Below are 16353 nucleotides of genomic sequence, written 5' to 3' on the forward strand. Positions count from 1 at the left end.
ATTATTGCATGTGTATGTCATTGCTTGCATCATAAGGTAAAATAGTTCATAACTTTGGCAAAATGACTTGAAATTTCAAGTGAAATGATCACTTATGGCAAAATTCAAAACCATAGTTATGCTCCATATTTTTTCATGCTCTTGGACATTTTGGAAAGCTCATGTTATGTACTTCAAAACCTTAGTTGAAAGTTTCTTCAAGACCTTTAAGGAAATGGGTGAAAAAGATCCATGAACTTTGAAGAAAATGATATTTTAAGTGAATTTTGCAAAAGATACCAACTTTGAAGATCCATATCTCTTAAATGGTTGATCTCATGGAAAAAAATAATATGTGACAAAGTTGTTCATTGGATCAAAATCTATAACTTTCATGTTGGAATTTTTTTTCAGTTTGTAGGTGAAATTTTTGATTCTTGATTGATTTTCTTGATTTTCCTTGATCAAATGACTTCATATATCATATATTGATGATTTAAAACTTCAAAAGTCATGGTTGACCAAAATTTCCAATAAGTCAATGGTGATCTTGTACAGTTGACTTTTTCAGACGAATCGCGTTTCTGGAGATTTCAAATGAACCAAGCTATCCTCACCAAATGAATGGTATGAATGGATCACATTGAGTTATTGGAGGACCTTGAGTCATGGTTTAAGTTGTGGCACCATGTTCTGATTAAAAAGTCATTTGTTTAGGTGAATTAGGTCAAAAACCCTAATTGTCGACCTGATGAAATTGATGACTGTGGATCTTGAATTGAGATACAATTTTCGTTGGATATTGTCATAGGGATTATTCGAAGATGATTGAAACCTTTGAGTGATTCCCTGGAGCTTTTTAGGGTTTCCCAAATGTGATCCCTGATTTTAGTCCCTGATAGTTCAAAACCCTAGTCTGATGATTTGAAATTTCACAGTCGATCAATCCTTGTGTAGGAGATGTCTTAAGCCAATAGATTAAGTCAAAATGTTGTACTTGGGGTCTTGAGGTCATGTCCCAAGTTATTAGGTCAAATTCTGAGCAAAAGTCAGGAGTTTGCTGTCTTCAGTCAAAACCCTAATTTAGTTGATTCAAGGCTTTTGAGCTTGTTGAAATGAATCTTTGAGGACCAAATGTTGATTATTGATGAAGATGATTCATTTGAGATGAAGGGAGAACAAAACCCTAATTGATTGCTACTTGTACTGATGAGTGATTTCTTGATTAAACCCTGCTGAGCACAAGTAGCAAACACAAGCTATGCAATTTGTTAGAAATGCAAATGATGTATATGCAAATGATATGAGGTGGTATCTTAGGTCAAAAATTGGGGTATGACACCCATACCCAATCCCGTTTACGCATTTCTAATAAAAATATCATGATCAATTATAATTTATCATGTGGTTTTAAATTTTTTTAAAATTCATAAAAAAATTAAAGATGTTACTGTTGAGTTAAGAAATTAACATACGCTTGTACTCTTTTTTTATTAAACCAAAATATATTAAAAGGAAAAAGAAAGATTACAAGAGACACAAGAGGGGGACCAAGCCAAAAACCTCTTAGGAACAAATCTTAAATCTAGGGGTACCTGACTTGTCTAACAAGTAATCGGAATAAATATCATTATGAATATAATTAAACCAAGTGAAGCTTTTGCTAGCCAAACCAATATTAACAAACGCTTGTACTAAAATGCATACAAATGTAATAGTGATGCATTTAATAAAATTAAAATATATATATACATATATAAATATATATATATATATATATATATATATATATATATATATATATATATATATATATATATATATATATATATATTGATATATATTATGCGTGTATGAGGTAGGGTGGGACCTAAGGTACCCTTACCCGCGCCCATAATCATATCGGTACTGGTGCGTTACGCGCATTTGTTTTTCAAATGTAATAAACTATTGTCTATAATATTTCCAAAAATAAAAAATATTTGATTCAATAATATTAGTTTTTCCTATATAAATATTATTTTTCAGTTTCCATTATTTAAAAAAATTATTGAATAAATAGTATATTTGTTGTTATATTTTTATCACTTTTTTATCAATAATTTCATTTTCTTCGTTGCATAAAATTTTCGTATCAGAAGAAATTAAAATTTATTAGAAATTTATCTAAATATAATTTTTATATTTGAATCAATAATTATATATTAGTTTTTTTATTATAAAATAATTAAGAAAACTTCATATATAAATATTATTTTAGAATCAATAATATTATTTTATTTTCTTATATAAAGATTTTTTGAAATTATTTACAAAAATAATTGAGTCAATAGTAACATTGTTTCGTTATTATTTAAGGTTTTTTAACAATAACTTCATTTTTTTGGTTGCATAAAATTATTATATTAGGAGAGAATTTGTTATATTAAAAGTTTATATATATATATATATATATATATATATATATATATATATATATATATATATATATATATATATATATATATATATATATATATATATATATATATATATATATATTCATGTTTGAAGTAATAATTATGTATTAGTCTTCGAAGAAGAAGGGTGTTGCTAAGGAGCAGGATTTTGACTCTGGTTGGGATGAAGACTATCTTCAGTACATCATTTCAGAGGAATTTTTGCGCAATAATCAAAAAGTCTGATGTAGCTTTCTTGTGTTTACGCTTTTGTACTATGTTTAATGAATAAAAGCTTTTTCTCTTTGATGATCGTGTTTTATGATTTTTTTATCGTAACTAGAATATAGATTTTGCTCGATTTGTTAGGTCGTCGTCAAGTGTGGGGAACTTGGCTGACTGAGGGGTCATGTGCCTAGCTGGGGTGAATCTCAGGTCCTGTTGTATTGGGGTCTGAGTCTCACGGCGTCAACAGTCCCTTCGCGAGCAGGGCGTTCTGCCATCAGGGTACTATTACGACGGGGACGCTCGTTATTATTTTCATAAAAATACTAAAAAAAAAATTCAAATTTATTTTTGATCTGATACTTGATGATCCATTCTATGAGAGTTTGTGATTTAATTTTTCAATATATCTCTCTTATCCTACTTCATTCTTATTTTCTTTAAATTACAAGTTTAGAGGTCTAATTGCTCTTCAAAGTCAATGGACTTAGGGCGTCGATGGGATGAAAATCCTAATCTGCAATATTAAGTGATTGAACTTGAAGATAGAAGGAACCTTGAATGTGATTCCATCTTTTATTTGTTTTTATTTTGGTCGATGAAAATCTTGATGAAGACGAGATCGCTACCTATTTTCTTTTCGTGCGGTATTGCTTTCGAAGAACGATCTATATATCGTTTCTCTCGCATGCATTAGCACATAAATTGTTTAACGGCCTCGTTGTAAGGTTACTTCTACATAAGTCACTTGGCGATCTGCTTAGCATAGCGCAACATTTCGTGTCCTAAATAAAAAGATCCAATATGGCAGAGAATCGTATGCGGTTGATTTATGACTTATGGAAGTTTATCGTGTAGTCACTATGATTTTATCAAGCTTCTGATAAACTTCCATCAAATTTAAATCCGAGAACATCCTTCACTCACCATAGATCTTCCTTACTAACATTTTGATGATATACTTGACAAGTTTCAAGATGGTCATCTTTAACAAATAACAATTAACTTTAACTTCCACATTTTACTATATTGTTCTTTATATTTCTTGTTTATGCTTATTTTATCATTCATCATGTTTATGTTTCTGTTATTTTCTCTTGATCCATTTGGACGCTATGTTTATGTTTCTGCTATTTTTTATTTGTCCATTTGGAGGTTTTATTTCCCCCATTTTCCTTTTGTCCACTTGTACCATACTCTATTTTTATGTTAAAACATTAATAAACAACTCAAATCATAAAAAATACCTAAGGCTCTCTATGGACTATTAGTTACTATCCCGAGCATTTTTGAGACCTGGATGTTTTGGACTTAGTTCCTCTGGACCTTATTATTCTGTCTGTTATTCTATCTGGAGTTAGGTTGTCGTCTATTTGTGTGTCCAGGTATTTCTCCGAAAGTCCTTGATGGTTCATTCCAAGGGATTGTGATAAGGATTTCGTCCATACGGATTCGTTACCTCTATACCTCCCAGCCATCACAAGTCTTCACTACAACACAAAAGTAATCAGCACAAACAACAATATACGTTTGTTAGACTACACTACGACACGAAACATGGCCGGACAAGACCAACCTGCTATGATACCACTAATGTAACACCCCAAATCTACCCCGCAATCAAGTTGAATATCAGAGTACAAAATTTCAAGCAAATTGAACATAACGATTCAGAGCGTCACATTTTAAACAACAAAATCACATACGTATATCATGCTCAATTACTTAGATCCATAACACATATGTAGGAGAACAATATCGAAATCATTAATCGTTGTCAGCCAATCAAGTACTTGCATCGCAGCGGAAAATCATATGTCAACAACAATACACCTCATAATATCACGGCCAAACACGGCACGATACATCTAAAAAGTCTCAACATAACATAAGGACAAAGTTAACAAGGATAAACACAAGAAACAAAACGTAAACAAGTAATCCAACGTTCCCCGAGTGCTACGTATCAGAGAATCGACACACACTGACTTGAGCTATAGGTACACGACTACTCCGCGTCATTACCTGCACGTTACCAATGGAGGGTAACATTCAAACAGAAAGGGTGAGATATCATTCATTATAAAGGAGTGTATGATAATATTCAAAGCGGAGAAATAATCATACATCGGTCACCACTTCTCAACATATATCACTTACTACTATTCACATCATTCATCATCTTACCGACAACAATGATATCAATCTCAATTAAGGCATACATAGTCAATTATCACATATGATCAACGAAACCACCATCAAATTGAAACAAGATAACATTCATGTTATGCAAACACACATATTCAACTACGACTCGTCATACGACTTTACTTATGCAACTCAAACAATGCAAATGCATGTGGTACCATTAGAGTAAAACTCCCGTCTCAAACAATTGCCATTGGGCCGTCTCAAACATCCGCCGCAAGGGCCGTCTCAAACATTTGCCACAAGGGCCGTCTCAAGCAATGCAATGAATGTGACTCAATGATGCACATTCACAATCACACTTATAAACCCAATTGACTCGAACAACATAATCTATGTAAACGACATGATAAACTTAAACAACATAATCAATTCCAGATCTCCAATGTCAACAAAATCCAATTCAAGTTATATTCCAAGAGTTATCAAAGTTATAGTAAGCATATTCAATGGAAACACATCAATTAGGGCTTCACGTAGGTCCAAACGACACTTAAAAAGGAGTTATGGTTCAAAAGTCACGCCATTTCAAAGTTTGGAAAAAGTTCGGTAAAACAGTGTTCGCGGCGCCAACAAAGTTTGCGGCGCGAACTGAGTGAATCAAATATTCCTGAGGTTCTTCCAAGCAGTTCGCGGCGCGAACTGGCGAGTTTCTGAAAACACCAACCATCACGAATCCCATCCCAAATCCCAAATCCCCTAAACTCAACCCAATCAAGTTGGAAAACACCAACCATCACGAACAACAACAAAATACATGTTATAACCACAAATACAACACATATTATGGATCTTCTAACATTATAACATCATCAAACATCAATTAAAACACATTTCAAATCATAAAATCATGCATTTGTTCATAAACCCTAACATCTCTACACACAACTTCCATGGATGCAAACATACAATTAAATCCCACCCAAAACATCATTCCACATCCCTTTAGCATGAAAGAATCCCACCCTTACCTTAGATTTGGATTGAAGACAACTCTAGCTTCAATATTGAGATTCCCCTATTTCTCTTCACTATTCTCTTCTCTTCTTTCACAAATTTGTCAAAATGAGCTTATAAGTCTAAAACCCCTAAAACCCTTGTTTTATTTAACTTACTATCTTTCTCATTACTAATGGGCCTTAAATCACACCTACACTTACTAATACTAATGCTACCTTAAGCCCAATAACTCTCCTAATTTATTAACTTATATTATTTACCATAAAACCCCATAAATAACGCCAATATCGCACAAGCACTCAATTAACATATAATTTAGTAAAACAAAACACATATCATAGCACGACATAATTAAATAAAACACACAACAAAAAACGGGCGTTACAACTCTCCCCCATCAGACTCCCACGTCAGACTTTCACCGGTAGCGCCCGACCAAACGACCTTCACCAAAGCAATCTCTTTGCCTCTAAGCGTCTTCGTCTCGCGATCCTCAATCCTTATAGGCATAGTCTCCACCGTGAGATTATCTGCACATCGTCCATATGAATCAAATGCGAAGGATCCGAAACATACTTCCGAAGTTGCGTCACATGAAACACGTCATGCAAATTCGAAATATTAGGCGGTAAGGCCACCCTACACGCCACATTACCAACTCTCTCTGAAATCTGATATGGTCCGATAAAACAAGGAGTTAGATTCTTCGACTTCAAGGCTCTTCCCACACCAATCGTTGGCGTAACTCTTAAAAATACATGATCACCAGCTTGGAATTCCAAATCCTTCCTCCTCTTATCATGGTAACTCTTCTGCCTACTCTGAGAAGCCTTCATCTTCTCCCGATTCAACTTAACCTTCTCGGTAGTCTCTCGTACAATCTCAGGTCCAAGTGCTACACTCTCGCCAGATTCATGCCAACACAAAGGAGTCCTACATCTCCGACCATACAACGCCTCAAAAGGTGCCATTCCAATACTCGTATGGTAGCTATTTTTGTATGTGAACTCGATCAATGGAAGATAATTATCCCACGTACCTCCCTGCTCAAGAACACAAGATCTCAACAAATCCTCCAAAGATTGAATCGTTCTAAAAGTAAATTAAACTAACAGTTAACCATTTCAGAAAATAAACTCTAACTATCCTTCATTTTCCCCAACTGTTTTTAACCCTTATAAACTTTGCATCCAATAACTCCATATCATCGCATTTCAGTCGGTAATCCATCAAAACAAACTGCACAGAATCAGGACGTGCTACCTGCACAAAACAGGTTAGAACTCAGCTTCTCCTCCCATTTATAAGCCTGCACAATAAAAATTAAACACATTCAGCAGTCTAAAGAACAAAAATAGAGAGGATCGTGGTGTTAATGAGTGAGGAGATTGATCTGAGACATGGGAAAAGAGAGAGAATAGTGATTGTAATGAGTGAGGATCGCCTTCTCAAATGAAATCTCTCGGTTTGCAAATGGGAGGGAGGCAGAAGGGTTGGAATGAGAAAATTCCAATTTTGAAACCGCAAGTAGGAAGTGTGTGATTGTGTATATATTTATAAATCATTCATGACTTAATGAGATGACACAAAAAATGTTTACATGAAAACATAATTCAGATTTGATGATTAAATATTTTCTTCTTATATTACAATCCAATTTCCAACAATCCTCTATACATTTGGAATCATTTACCATTTGGAAGTGATTAAAATATTGGAAGAAAAAAAGCCAATTGGACTAACCTGTATGTTACATTCTTGTGGAATTCCACTTGTTCATTCACATTCAGCTCAATTGATTTCTCTTTTAAGATTTGTAGTCTATCTTCATCTGATTTATTTCTGCAGCTGCTGACAAACTGGAGCTTAGGTTTCGGTAAGTCGGGATATAATCTCTTAATGGCAACTGAAAAGGCCTCAAGTTGGAGACTGTGAGCCTACAATAAATCAAATCGTGTCAAGTATAAAACTGAATTTGGAGAGAGAATTGGTTTCGTAGTTCTATTATGATTTCCATGCGGAAGCAATGTCATTACCTGAAGTAACATAAACTGTTTTCCAACATTAAAAAAATTCATCAAAAGAAGAATCATCCTCTGAAACACCAGCGTCAGTTCCCGCTGATTGAGCAGTACATGTTCTTTTTGTTACAGAAGTAGGAAGATTGAATTTGATGTTATGTTTGTGTGTGAGAAAGGAAGGGTTTGAAGGAAGGGAAGAAGTTGTGGTGAGGTTCAGATTGATGGCCATGAATTGCTGAGTTTGATAATCGGCATTGATTTTTGGTTTGATTAAAAAAACTGACTAAATAAATAAACATGCACACCTCTTAGTTCTTAATTTATCATATTGTTTCTCAATTTAGTTGAAATCAAACACATCAAAAGCGGAGTTCAAAGATATACCTCTTTCCCATAAGTCATGAGGGGGATTTCAAGATTGAGAGGGGGTGATCCATGTTCTGAATTTGCACCAGATATATTAATATGAGAACCACGCCCGATGTTAAGACTCCCGGTAAACAAAGAATCTAAACACAAAAATGATAACCAACTAACAAATCCATAGAAATCAAGTATTAAAATTTGAAATCAATCTGAACACCGGTTGAAAAGGAATTTGATATACCTGACACAGGATTTCTTCATTAAACATTGCCAAATCAATTTGTATTCAATTGCAACATCAATTGTGACTTCATTGCTGAATTATGTTGATTCTTCTATTGGATGAATTGAACGTTGGCTTCGGAGTGGGGCAATCAGATTAACATTCTTTGATTTACCATTGAATTTACATCAAGACAGAGATTCATTAAGTTTATGAAAGAACAGTTTTAACAATTACATGATAGAATTGATGTAATGGTACCAGTTGTAAGGAAATACACTTATCTTTTTATCAGCAGTGCCGATTTAACCGGTTCGAAGACCCTTAGGTGATTTTGGTCGGAGACCCTTGTGACGGGAATTCGGTCTGTTGCTATCCTCCATTTGTTTCTGATTTTAGCCTCTAATTAAGCCTTGAAAAAACCCTAAAAAAAATTAGGGATTAGAATTTATGATTTCCATACCTTGATTTAGATTCATCCATCATGTTGAAGTAAAAGCCCTGAAAAAGGAAGGCGAAGAGGGATGGTGAAGAGGAAGCATATTGATAGATAGAAAGAACGGACCAGAGGAAGCATATTGATAGATAGAAAGAACGGACCAGTGAGAGAGAAGGAGAAGAAGAAGAAAGACAAACCATCACATAGTTAATGAGTCAAGAATGTGAATGGAAGAACCGTTTTCGAAATTGGAAGACAAACTGTTTATGTAACCGTGCGGAAGGATTTGTAGAAATCAAATAGAATGGAAGCAGATGGAGGATAACGTGGAATTTTGTGGAATGACTTGCTGATGTGGATAGGCCAATTGATCAAGAAGAGGGAGACTCTTCTTATATGATAGATATGTATGAAAAAAGGTGTGGACATTTATTCCTTTTTAATTATATAATATTTAAGAATAAATGAAAGAAATTAAAAAAATAATTATGAGGTTCAATTTGTTAATAATTTATATAATTTTATATGTAAAAAATAGTTATTTTTTAAAATTAAAAGAAAATTTAATAATTTTAAGAAAATAAATACTCTATCTGTGCTAAAGAATAAAAATACTATTATAACAAGAATGATATCTTGTTTTATTTATTCTAATTATTTTTCATTTAACTTAAACTCTCATTTATCTGAAACAAAAATAACTCTAAATTGTAAATATTTTAAGATAAAAATCCAAAGGCTTTGTGAAGCTTTGAGAGAATAATATGTCATGATTGCATCAAATACACTAATTTTTTTTTAATCAAGATATATCGAAAGGGATAAAAAAATCCAAACATGATTACATTTAAGTGAAAGTTGTACTTTACAGATACGAAGATAAAGAAAGCTTGGTCGTTTATAGGACTCAACAAAAGCCTAAACAACAAATTTAATACTAATATATACCAACTAATATATACCAATATATACCAACGTATTCCATATTATTTATAATGTTACTAATTTTTTTGTTATTCATGTATTTTTCTTCACGAGTGTAATATCCTTCATGTCTTAAAGAATCCTGGAAGCAACTCCCATATCCTTCATATCTAACGCTGTCGAATGACATTTGTTTATCAGATATGTTTCTATCGAAATGGCCTCAGCCCAAAACACATTTTTTAATCCAGCACTAGTCAACATGCATATGACTCTCTCCAAAATAGTTAGATTAAACCTACCTGTAGTAGTTCTGTGACTTGCAATACTAGAGGCATCACAAAAACAGTCGAACGCCTTATTGCAAAATTCAAGGCCATTATCGGTTCCCAACCTCTTGACCTTCCTGCAAGTTTTATTTTCAACCAGAGTCTTCCAACTTTTGAAATTCTTAAAAATTTCATCCTTAGTCTTCTGGATGAATACCCATAACTTCCTGGAATGATCATCAACTATGGATAGAAAATACCTTGCTCCTGAATGTGATGGACACCTTGCAGGCCCCAAAAGATCAGCATGGATGTAATCAAGGGATCCAAGTATTATTTGTTTTCCTTTGTTGAACTTCACTCTGCAGAATTTTCCAAGTACACAGGGTTCACAAAACTCTAGCTTTTCGACTTTGTCTCCACTAAGCAGATTTTGTTTCCCTAATTCGACCAGACCCCTTTCACTGATATGGCTCAATCTCATGTTCCAGATTTCTGTCTTCGACAAAGTTTTCGTGGATGCAACATTTGTTGAACCACTTACAACTTCAGCCTCAAGGGTATATAAGCCTTGTTTCTTCACGCCTCTCAAGACTTCCTTCGACCCCTTCATGACCCTTAGGATACTTTTATATCCTTGGAAAACATATCCATTCTTGTCGAATTCACCAAGAGAAAGCAAATTTATCTTCAAATCAGGAACATACCTGACTCCAGTCAACAACCTTATTGAATCATCATGGAGCTTGAATCTCACAGATCCAACACCTACAATCTTGCAAGCTTTGTTGTTTCCCAGCAGTACTGATCCACCATCTTGATCACACAATTCTTCGAACAAGTCTTTGTTTGTAGTCATGTGCCAAGTGCAACCTGAATCCATAATCTACTCCTTCGTAGAGTCACTGCTCGAAACCACAAGGACATCATATGATTTGAAATCATCTTGAACAATGGCTGCATTGCCATTATTCTTACCTCCATGATCTTTTAGGCATTCAGGGTACACCTTTCTTGTGTGACCCTCCTTCTTACAATGACAGCATCGAATGCCAGATACTTCGCCACTGTAAGACTTTGACTGACTTTTGCCCTTCTTCTTTTCGAACATACCATCCTTTCGTAAGAATTTCCCTTTAACGGCCAAACCTTCACCAACAGTCGAATATTTATGCTCCTTTCATTTTGTTCAAGTCCTTAGAATACAAGGTTGATTGAACTTCTTCAAAGATCATAAACTTCCTTCCATACAAGAGAGTTTCTTTGAAGTGAGCATGTGATCGAGGCAAAGAGCACAATAGTAACAGCACTTGATCTTCATCATCGATCTTTACATCAATATTTCCAAGATCAAGAATCAGCTTGTTGAACATATCCAACTTCTCAGCCAACACTTTGTCTTCAATCATCTTGAATGAATACAAAGCTTGCTTCAGGTAGAGTCGATTTACCAGCGATTTAGTCATATACAAACTTTCAAGTTTCACCCATAACCCTGATGTCGTCGTCTCCTTTGATACCTGTCTGAGATCCTTATTACCAAGGCTCAACAAAATTGCGTTATGTGCTTTCTCGATCATAATCGTCTTCTCCGTTGCCGTTAATTCAACATTCATGGCTGCTTCTCCCTTTAACTCTTCAAAGCGACCCTGTTGAACCAGTAGGGATTTCATCTTCAAGCGCCACATACCGAAATCATTCACTCCGGTGAACTTTTCAATCCATTACTTTGTTGAAGTCATCTTCTCCACGCTCACTGCACCAATTTGTTGTGAATTCAATGCCAAGAACAAAGTATAAAACAAGGGATGAATAAAGAACAAGGAAGAAGAAGAAGAACACAATAATTGGTTATAACTGCTATTCTTTCCTTTCTCTTTAATCAAGATTACAAGTTTACAAGAATAAAAAATAACCCTCTCACCCTAAATTAGGATTTGTAGTGTGCAATGATGAGAGACTAATATGCTATTTAAAATAAAACCTAACATACTAACTAATGGGCTTTTTCCACAAGACCCATTACACAAGCTAACTTAGTATACAAGCTAACTTAACAAATTAGGGTTTAAACACTAAAACCTAATTTAACATGCTAACAACTCTAGCATCTTCGACACCTGCATGCTCGACCCACCTTCGACTACAGCATACACACTTCGACACCAGCATGTGAACAACCTTCGACTTCATGCTTAATCCCGTCGAACTATCGAACCAATAAGCTACCCTTCGACCATACTAGAGTTCGATCCAATATCAAACAATGACAATAATATCCAAAAGATTATTCATTAATGTTTTGTTTATGCAAATGACAATATTTACCGGGAATGAAAATTCCATATCTTGATTACAAACCTTGATGACAAGATTTTATGAAGTCTGAATTTCTATATTAAATTTTGAAATAACTTGAATTTGATTTTTGAATTTGATTGTTTTCAAGGTAGTTTGTCTTTAGATATCACTACAACACGGAAGGCCTACGAAAGCGCTTATTTTGGACTTTAAAAGCGCTTTAAAGCGCTGTGAAAGCCAGCGCTGGCGTAGGTAACAAAAGCGCTTCTAAAAGCGCTCTGGTAGACCCCCCCCTATAAGAGCGCTTTTCTGGAAAAAGCGCTCTGGTATCCCCCCCTATTAGAGCGCTTTTTCTGGAAAAAGCGCTCTGATAGCCCCCCCTATAAGAGCGCTTTTCCAAAAGCGCTTTCGTAGGTTGCGTTTTTTATTTTATTTTTTATGCTTTTTTTTATAAACCTATTATTTTTATAATTTCTAAACCTGCATTTATGGCAGCATTCTTTCATGAACCTGTAATTTACCATTGTTATCCCATAAACCTATAATTTACAATCGTAATCCCATTATTTCAGTAATCTCATTATTTCAACAAAGAAGCGATTTCGATTATATACTAAACATGCATTATAATTATACCATTGTAATTAATCCAAAATATATATACACCGATTCACATATTTCTAACATGAAAACAACTAAACCATTTCACATGACATTATAACAATAAGAAAATCATCCCTAAACAACTAAATCAACTAAATCGGTCCTAGTCCTGCAAAGTCTGAACATCTTCAAATGACTGAAAAATCTTCACAATCTTCAAAATAAAAATAATATAATCAAAATAAGATTATTATTATATAAAGGCTCTAAAATAAGAAGGTAAAGAGTAGAACGAGTATATATATATATATATATATATATATATATATATATATATATATATATATATATATATATATATATATATATGTCGTGTAAAAGGAATAATCAAATTAAATATATCAATAAATACAAATTAGTTTATTAATATTTAGGACTTTATATATCTAACTTGAATACATGGATTGGAATATCATTTATTGTAAATTAGTTCAACAAATTTTGTACATAAAGTTTACCTTAAATTTAACACAGCCACGTCATATAGCCCAGAGGGATAAAGCAATATAGATCACTAACAATAATCCTGTCACAGACACCCTCAAGAACAACATTAGCTACATGTTATTGATAGGAACATTATTAGAAACTCAACCAACAGCATGTCAAACAATTACAGAATTTGAGAAGTTGTTACCAAATTGATCAAAAGAGCCCAGTATCCTTGTGAGCTTTCTACTATCTCTTAGCAATATAAGAAGTTTCTCTGCAACAACAATTAATGTAAAGTTCACAACCAATTGACAGAAAAAATTAGACACAAATAAAAGTTGAATTTTAACGCAGATAGATACTTGTGCACAGAAATTAAGATAGAATAAATTAATAAAAAATGAATTGTATACCTTGTATGTAGAAAATTACGGTGTTGGTGTAAGCTAGGGGTGTATGTTTACTCAATTAATAAATGTTGCAATAATGAGAAGGGGTTGTTGGACTAGAAATTTGAAGGTTTTGTTGGACTTACCTGCATCGCCTCATTTCTATCCAAGTTGTATTGTGTCACAGAATATGAATCAAGTAACTGTACCCCGAAGGATCCTGCCACAGAAGACTTCGGGGTACAATTACTTGATTCATATTCAGTGGAACATAATCGGTAGGGGCACATTGTGTTCTATCCTTTACCAGTCCATCCACTGTTTGAAGCTCAACCTACAATAGAAAAACGTGATTATTACTAACTACATATAGAAAATCTTGAATCATGTAAAAGTTGATGAAACAGATATCCCTTGTAGGTCTCATTATCAATAACATCTTCTACTTACTTGATACATGTCTTCAATACTCTAAATCACTGATAAAAACCTAACAAACTTTGTCTTCAATACTCTAAATCACACCGATAAAACCTAAATCACTGATAAATTAAAAAAGCCCCAATAATATTAACTATAACCCTAAATAAAATTTTGTATTTTTGAAAGCAAACAATGAAAAAAAGGAAAATTCAAAGAGAAGCCACTACACCAACCTATTAACACATACTTAAGTTCACTTCAAACATGTCTTACACAACGAACTCGGGCAGCCATGAACATGAACCAAAACCAAAACTCAAAGAGAAACACAATATCATTCAAACTCAACAATACACTCTAAAGACATTTAATCAAACATGTAATATGCTTCATTCTCAAATTGCAGTGCAACTGTGCAAGGTAAAGAAAAACAACATCCCTTAGTTGAAACCCTTAAAACTAAACCCATAAATCATTCACAGAAAAATAAACCCAGAAAAATAAACCCTCAAAACTAAACCCAGAAAAATAACAAAAGAAAATGAACCCTAAAACTCACCGGCGGTGAGGTTCTGGCTGAAGACGGAGGAGAAAACGAGTGTAGACGGAGGGACGCCGACGGTGGTGGATGGCACCGATGGTGGTGGACGGAGGGGCGATGGAGGATGATGAAGATTCAGTGAGGGTTTTAATTTCGCGTGCAGAGAACAGAAAACGAAAGAGAGAAAGTGAGAAACAGTAACCGGTGAGAAGCGTGTTTTTGGTTTTAACTTTAGTAATAAAGGCTACTAAAGCGCTTCTGGAAAGCGCTCTCATAGCCTGGTCTATACCAGCGCTTTTGACTAAAAAGCACTCTCATTCAACCCCCCTACAGCAGCGCTTTTGAAAAACGCTTTCGTACCCCCCCTATAAGAGCGCTTTTGAAAAGCGCTTTCGTACCCCCCCTACCAGAGCGCTTTTGAAAAGCGCTCTCATACCCCCCTACCAGAGCGCTTTTTTAGCGTGTTTTTTAATTTTGTTTTTAGCGAAGCCTATACCAGCGTTTTTTCCTAAAAGCGCTTTCGTAGGGGTGCTGCTAAAAAACAAATTTGGTATAGTGTACAGTTTATTTGTCATTCTGTCATGATATTTTTTTTTTGAAAGCAAGAGATATATTGAAAGGAGAACTAAAGGTTCTCCAACCCATGTCAAAAATACACGACACAAAGCCAACAAAAGACAATATTACAACCAATTACAACTACGACATAAAAGACAATGGATCTTTGTAAAAATCGTAAAAACAACAATTGGAATGAGTAATATTGCCATATGAAGACCACCTCCAAACCAAAAACTTCTCCAAACCATATTATTTATATTCCACACTTCATTCCTAAAACAAAAACCATTCTCAATCAACCAAATTATCCAAGATGTGGCTGGCTAACCAAAACACCCCAATTCTGTCATTATATATTGTTTATATGGTAATTATTTGAACATTACACACAATCTATGTGTTATATATATTAATCAATATAAAATATTATTAAAAATATGATTGATCAAAGTCAAAATAATTAAAATTAAATATTTTTTATTAATATTTAATTATATTTTTAATATGTTATTTTAAATTATTATAATAGTAATATATTTAAAAAAAATTGGGCCCATATTTTTGTTAGAACGGGACCTACATTTAATTGGACGGGATTTGTTTCAATGTCATTTCTTTACGTAAGGTTGATTTAATTTACTCTACATTTCATAGTTTTTATGTTATACACTCGGACAGAAACTTAGTTGTGAGAAAATATGCAAAATTTTCAATTATGAATTCAAGTAGTAGGCAATAGTCATAAAAGCAATTCAATAATTGATGATATTGCTAAAAATAGTACTTGGCTGATAGTACAAAGTGACGTAGTCATAAAACATTAATTATAGAAGCAATTCATTAAACTGATTGATTATAATAAAAAAAATATACTTGGGGCTGAACAATAGTCTTATAAACAATGTTTAAATTGGTCATAAATGAATGAAAGAAAACAAGGGTTTACAACTGTCATATAACCTAGCAATGTTTAAAATGATGAACTAACAAA

General features: G+C 33.7%; 1 protein-coding gene across 1 annotated transcript; it reads right to left on the bottom strand.

Moving 5' to 3' along the window:
- Positions 1-6998: 6998 nt before the first annotated feature.
- On the bottom strand, positions 6999-8910 carry LOC131599113 (GDP-Man:Man(3)GlcNAc(2)-PP-Dol alpha-1,2-mannosyltransferase-like). The gene is made up of 4 exons (XM_058871587.1): positions 8439-8910; positions 8216-8340; positions 7554-7747; positions 6999-7119 (listed from the first exon to the last, which is right to left on the bottom strand). Exons 2-4 carry the CDS (start codon positions 8231-8233, stop codon positions 7095-7097), a joined length of 237 nt encoding a protein of 78 aa, XP_058727570.1. The 5' UTR covers positions 8234-8340; positions 8439-8910; the 3' UTR covers positions 6999-7094.
- Between the last annotated feature and the right edge of the window lie 7443 nt (positions 8911-16353).

Source organism: Vicia villosa, linkage group LG4 (assembly GCF_029867415.1).
Source record: "Vicia villosa cultivar HV-30 ecotype Madison, WI linkage group LG4, Vvil1.0, whole genome shotgun sequence".
Lineage (NCBI taxonomy): Eukaryota > Viridiplantae > Streptophyta > Magnoliopsida > Fabales > Fabaceae > Vicia > Vicia villosa.